Source organism: Vicugna pacos, chromosome 6, assembly GCF_048564905.1.
Source record: "Vicugna pacos chromosome 6, VicPac4, whole genome shotgun sequence".
NCBI classification, from domain to species: domain Eukaryota; kingdom Metazoa; phylum Chordata; class Mammalia; order Artiodactyla; family Camelidae; genus Vicugna; species Vicugna pacos.
Window position 1 is genome coordinate 43058254 of NC_132992.1, and position 6174 is coordinate 43064427.

Sequence of the window (6174 nt, forward strand, 5' to 3'; positions counted from 1 at the left end):
GGGTAATCCGTCTAGTAAAAATAATCTTTCATTCAGTATTACTTAAAACGGATGTCTTGGCCGACTGTTTTAAAGCATTTGGCTGACTCAGCTGTATAAGACCACAGTAGATACTTCTGAGGTTTTAAAAACTAGAAGCTTTGAAAGCTAGTCCTTTGGTCTCTTTCTCGTCCTTTCTCCCTTTTCCTCCCAGTGGAAGCAGTTTAGCTTTTCTACTCTCTATTGCCGAGTCCCAGGACTGCTTATGGTTTGGTTCTACTTAATTCAAATGCTCCCTCTTCCCCTGGGGCAAGGACTCTGGGTCCAGCCTCCTTAGCTGGTTCAGAATCTTTTGAGTCCTCAGACAATTCGAATCCTATCAGGCCAATGTTGAGCCACTCCCCCTACCACCAAAAAATGCCATTTAAAGCCAAATCAAAACCAAACAAAAGGTGGGTTTTTAATCAGAAAAAGAATCTTTTTAATTTGTATAATTTATTAGAAGCTTCTTAGGAACTATATTTAAGCCAGATATCTACATAAGTTACAACAGAAAAAGACTGACGCTGCAAATACCAAACTGCCAAATAATATACACAGATTTGTCAATGCCCATAAAAAATACGATGGGCTGGGAATGGGGACTGGTTTTTTGTTTTTGTTTTTGTTTTTGATTTTTTACAACAAAATGTACAGATTACTAAAAACTAGGCATTTAGTCCAACTTTTGACAGCGTTTTACAGCTACAAGTTCACATCAAACATAAAACAATTTTAACCAGAGCCGGTCCCAGCTGAGCCTGGGTGGCCAGAGGGAGCTGGGAGGGGGCATTTCCTTTGTGTCTGTGGCCAGTGGGTTCTGTTGAAGAGTCTTTTCCTCTCCCCAGCCCCGTCTCCCCTTCAAAGAAATCCTGGTATTTACAAGCGAGTCCACTTTGCTGGCACGGTGTACCCAGAGTGAAGTTTTCAATCTTTAGAGTCCAGAGCCATGTCATCGTAGAGCCCTCTCCGAACTGTCCCTGCCCGAGCATAGGAACCCCTTTGAATCACCCAAAAGACATCCCAAAAGCGATTCTTGCTATGTCCTTCTTTGTTTAAAGATTCCTTAAAGAATTAGATTCGCTTGGTTCTTTTTATTTTCTTTAAAAAAAATCCTGCAAATTTTAGGGGGGAAAAAAGGAAAGGAAAGAAAGACGTCCAGCAGTTTGGTCTTTGTGTTTTTTCCCTTGGTCTAAATGGGACATGTTCTTAAGAAAAGTCGAAGCGCATGGAGTAGCGGGGCGGTGGGTGTTGTGTGGCGGGCAGGAGGGGAAGCGATGAGGCAGAGTGCTGGGCTAGGCCCGGCCCGGCGTCCTCTCACCAGGTCCGACCATATAGCAAGGTGGAGCAGGACATGGTGCCGTAGTCCGAGCCTGAGGAGTTCAGGTGGGACAGGCTGGAGACCTGGCCCTGCAGTGCCGCGGGGCTGGCGGCGTGGTGCGCCAGGTCCGGAGACTGGCCTGCGCTGCCCGGCTGGTGGCCCGGGTGCGCACCCAAGCCGGGGCCACCGCTGCCCACTGAGATAGCTGCCGCCGCCGCTTGAGCGGCCTGCGCTTGCTGCTGCGCCTGCTGTTGCGCGTGGCCTTGCAGGCTGGCGGCGCCCGGCGCAGGAGCGCCCGCCTGGCAGGGTTTGCCGTCTTTCACTAGGACAGGCACAGCCACGCGGCGCGGCGACTGCTGCTGCGCTTGCTGCTGCTGTTGCTGCTGGCACCCCGCGCCCCCGCCGCCGCCGCCGCTGTCCTGCTGCAGCTGCTGCTGTGCCGCCTTGTCCTTGGCTTGGCGCTTCATCTTGTAGCGGTGGTTCTGGAACCAGATCTTGACCTGCGTGGGTGTCAGGTGGATCATGCTGGCCAGGTGCTCGCGCTCGGGCGCGGACAGGTACTTCTGTTGCTTGAAGCGTCGCTCCAGCTCGTACACCTGCGCCTGGGAGAAGAGCACCCGGCGCTTCCGGCGCGGTGCGCTTGGCAGCGGGGCCATGTTCTTGCTCACGTCCCCCAACGAGCCCAGGCCGCCCATGCCGCTCATGTTCATGCCGCTCGCCGGGCCCATGAAGCGGGAGACTGTAAGCGACAAACGCACAGGGTCGGCAGGGGCCGGGCCGGGCCAGACCACCTCTGCCTCCCGCGCCCTTGGCCGGCCCGGCCCGCCCCGACGACGCCCTGCTCAGCTAGGCCGCCTTCACTCAGAGAGGCACAGTTGCCACGGGGGATCGCTAGTGCCTGCCCCAGGCCGAGCCGTCGAGGGGTTTACTGGAGAACTCCCGGCCTCAACCCCGGCTACTTCCCTCAGTCTTAGTGCTCCACCCCAAAAGCAGAGTGGAGAAAGGCCATTTCTGTTCTTTTCGTTCCCTGTTCCCAGGCGGCGAACTGGGCCCAGGCTAGGAGCTGGGGTCCGACGGTAGACTCCAACTTTAGGAGCTTAGGAGAGGGAGGTGTTCACTTTCCAAACCTAGAGCCCCCAGACTCTGCCTCTTGGCCGCTCTCTCCTGCCAGGCCCAGTGAGGGCACTTGCTCGGCCCATTTAGAACCCCCTCTGGAGCCGCGCGCCCTCCCACCTGCCCATATTGGAGAGCGGGCCAGGCCAGGGGCCTGAGCGCATCCCAGCAGGACAAACTCCTTCCTGGCCGCGTCTCTCTGCGCCCTGCTTGTCCTGACTCCCTTAGTGGGGGGATGCCTCCCTCAGCACTCCGCGGTCTCCCACGCGTAGCTGAGCGGCCATTCGGCCGCAACTGGCAGACACTGAATACCAGATCCTGCCCTCAGGACCCCAGAGCTATCAGGTGCCTCTTTTTGACTCCTCAGCCTAGCAAGGGAAGACTCCTCAGCTCCCGCGCCCGACTCCCTGGCGCCGCTGCCCGGCCGCCCACCCTGATGCCCAGCGTGTAGCCGGCAGGCGCCGCGCCTTCCCCGCAGCTCTCCTCGCGCCTCCCGCGCTCAGCCCGTGGCCCCACAGTGGGGCGGCCTCACTTACTGGCGGGGAAGCGCGGGTCTGGGTTGGCGCCGTACCATCCGGGACCCGAGGTGCTGTTCCGCATGGTGTCCTGGTACGGAGGCAGCTCGCTCATGTTGCCCAGGTTGCCGTTGCAGTAGCCCCCCACGGCGGAGTGCGAGAGCTGGGGCACCCCCGCCGCCGTCATGTGGTAGGCGGCGGTGACTGCGCCGTGGTGCCCCACGGCGTGCTGCTGCATGGCCGCGGCTGGCGGTGCCGCCTGGCCCTGCCTGTAAGCCGCCAGCGGAGCCCCGAGGCCGCCGCCCTCCATGCCCACTTTCTTGTAGCTTTCCTCCAGGGGACTCAAGATGTCAGACACTGAGAACGGAGTCGTGTGCTTTGGACTCATCGACATGATTCGGCGGCGGCTGGAGGAGGAAGGAAGAGGAGGAAAAAAAAGGGAGAGGGGGAAGGCGAAGCCTCGCTGCTTTTTTTTTTCTCTCTCTTTGCCAAATATTCTGGTGTTACCTTAACGCCGATCTTGTTGGATGTACACGTAACCGAGTGGACCAAGTCCGCCTTAATTGGCTTGAGTGGAGGCTCGGGGGCTGCCTCGCGTTTGTTTTAGCCCGGCGCCAGGTTTTAGGCAGCCACCAGAGGCGGGGCGTAAGCGCTAAAGCAACAAGACAATAGAAGCCTACATCTTACCCGAGATAATTAGCTTACATGCTGATGACAAGGTAAACACCTTTAAGTTTCACTTGTCAGGATTTTTAGGTCTCAAAGAGAGAGAGAGAAAGAGAGAGAGAGAGGCAGAAACGCCACCGAAAGCATTTCTTTCCCCCTCCCCCGGACTCCCACCCCCATTTTTGTGGGGTGCGGGCGGCGAGCAGGGGGAGGCGGGGGAGGGAAAGGAGGAGGGAACCGAGAGAGGGGAGGGCAAGAGGTGGGATGGGGGAGTAGCCGAGGAGTAGGAATGGTAGGGAGGAAGGAAGGTGAATGCTGCTTTGCAACCAACTTGCAGAGTTACAAAGTGAACCACTTTCCAATTCGGTTGGGGTTCCCGGGCGGGTACCGGGAGTGGGCCGAGGGACGGGGTGGGGGTTTCACCTGAGCCTGCTGGGGCTGCTCCTCCCTCCCGCTGCGGCCTCCCAGCCCCGCGCCTTCCCACTGCCTCCGGACCACATCTGGCTTCGTGACGCCGATCCCCAGTCGCCACCAAAGAAGCTCACGAGTCTGGGGACGAACCCTGGGGCCGCACTGTTGGTCTGCGTGTCTGTCAGTCTGTCTGCCTCTTCTGCCGCCGTCAAAAGGACACCTCTGCTCCCCGCCCCCTTTCCCCCTACCCGAGAGAGAATCCCGGCGGGCGGAGGGGGCGCTGAGCAAGGGATCGGCGCCGAGAGGCTGTCCCAGATCCCCGCACCCCCCTCCCCCAGCTCAGGGTCTTCTCAGAGGATCAGGGCCCCCTGCTTCACGCCCCCCACCCCCAATCCACACGAGGCTACCCTTCCCCACCCCCACCCCCAGCTAAGGCAAGGACACCAGTGGTCGCCCGAGCTGGAAGGCTGGGGGGATTAACGCGAAGGGCCATCGCTTAAGTTTCTCCACCTCGAACAAACCTGGTGTCCCCGACCCTTGCCCATCGCCCGGATATGCGGGGTTCTGGGTCCGGAGCTGACTTTCCGAGGACATCACAGCCCTGGCACCCGATCCCAGGGTTACGCTGTTTCCCCCTCTGATGCTTCAGGGAGGGCGCGGGCAGGGAGCGTCGTGGGTGCCCACCCGCCTGTTGCCGGGTGGAACTGAGCCTGAACCCCGGCGGGACGAGCTGGCCGGGAGGGGGCGAATCCCTAGGCGTGAGCAGCCCAGCCGGCGGGAGGCTGGACTGAGGCTCACCTCCACCCGGAGCCCAGCCATGCAAAAGTGCACTTGCTTCCCCGGGAATAACCAAATATCTTTGTTTAAAGTGGCGGCGTAAATGGCCAGTCGCTTTGTGGCCACGCTGGATATTAGTAGATGAGGATCATTCTGCTTCAATTGGGCGCCTCTCATCTGGCGAGCAAGAATCTGCTTAGGAGGAAGTGGGTTTCCTGTCTGCGCGTTCCCAGGCTTCAAGTGTGAGCCCCGCGCCTTGAGGGTCCTTGGGCGCCTGGAGAGGAGGAGCTGTGGGCTGCGCTCCCCAGCCCGGCCGGAGGCACTCGCCGCGCAGCTCAAGCCAGGCCAGAGTCTCCAGCAGAGCGGAGTCCGGAGCCGAGCCCTGCGCGATGCAGATTCTTAGACCCACTCCGACTTTTCCCCTTGGCTCTTAAATGTTTTGTTGTTGTTTTGTTTTCTCTTTGGCTGTTTTAGCCTCCTCTCCCCGCAAGGGGCTGGAAAGGCGGAGCGCTCCCTGGTCGGGCAGGGGCCTCCAAGACACTGCAGGGGCCAGTTAAGGAGGCTTCTCGAATTTGGTTTTTGTTTTCACATTTTCTTTCCCCTCCTTGTAGAGAAGGAGCTCCTGATGATGAACAGGCACTTTTGAACGATTTAATTCAGCAGGTTACATGCCTTTTTCGTTAATAGCAATTGTAGTTGGGAAACTTGTTTTGTTTATTGGCTTTTTATTTCAAGATTTCAATCCTCTCCTTCAGGAGTGCCCTGCACTCCTTCAATACAAAGCCAATTTACACACTTACATTCACTTTCCTCACCACCTACGTCCCTTGGGAGGGGAGAGAAAGCTCAGAGAACCACCCCCCTGCCTCCTGCCGCAGCCCACGTTTCTGGGCCCCCTTGGCGGCTTTGGGGCAGGCAAACCTGCTTCTGAGCGCGGAGACTCGCTAGTCGGTTGTGCTTCGAAAGATGGGCGCCAAGTCGGCTTAATTGTCCTTCCTTCCAAGGGATTCTGTAGGGAGCTCTATGCGGAAGGACTCAGAAACCCATCAGCTGTGCCTTGATCAATGCAATGTCTAAGTCCAGGGAGTGAAGAAGGAAGAGGACGGACGCTGAGCTCAAGTGAACAAAGGACAAAACTAAGGAGAGGGGACAAAACTGAATACAGAATCTTGTTTGCAGGAGGGCCCCAAGCTCTAGGCTTGCGGCTCAACTGGGGTCTTAATGCCAAGGTGGAATGGGTCTCCTAGTCACCCCTCTTCTTTCTCTCTCTCTTCCTCTCCATTATTTTGTGTTATTAATGAATGCAAGAAACACTAAGTGTACGCTTCTCCCGGTCTCAATGCCATTTTTAAA

The 6174-nt window shown here is 57.6% G+C and overlaps 1 protein-coding gene across 2 annotated transcripts; it reads right to left on the reverse strand.

The window, feature by feature from the left end:
* Positions 1-436: 436 nt before the first annotated feature.
* On the reverse strand, positions 437-4236 carry NKX2-1 (NK2 homeobox 1). 2 transcript variants are annotated; one of them, XM_072963964.1, is made up of 4 exons: positions 4057-4131; positions 3475-3619; positions 2989-3374; positions 1187-2078 (listed from the first exon to the last, which is right to left on the reverse strand). In XM_072963964.1, the coding sequence occupies exons 3-4, from the start codon at positions 3359-3361 to the stop codon at positions 1336-1338; spliced, it is 1116 nt and encodes a 371-aa protein (XP_072820065.1). In that variant the 5' UTR covers positions 3362-3374; positions 3475-3619; positions 4057-4131; the 3' UTR covers positions 1187-1335. The 2 variants fall into 2 exon arrangements, with proteins under 2 accessions (XP_072820064.1, XP_072820065.1); XM_072963963.1 differs by lacking the exon at positions 3475-3619 and having other exon boundaries at positions 437-2078; positions 4057-4236.
* Between the last annotated feature and the right edge of the window lie 1938 nt (positions 4237-6174).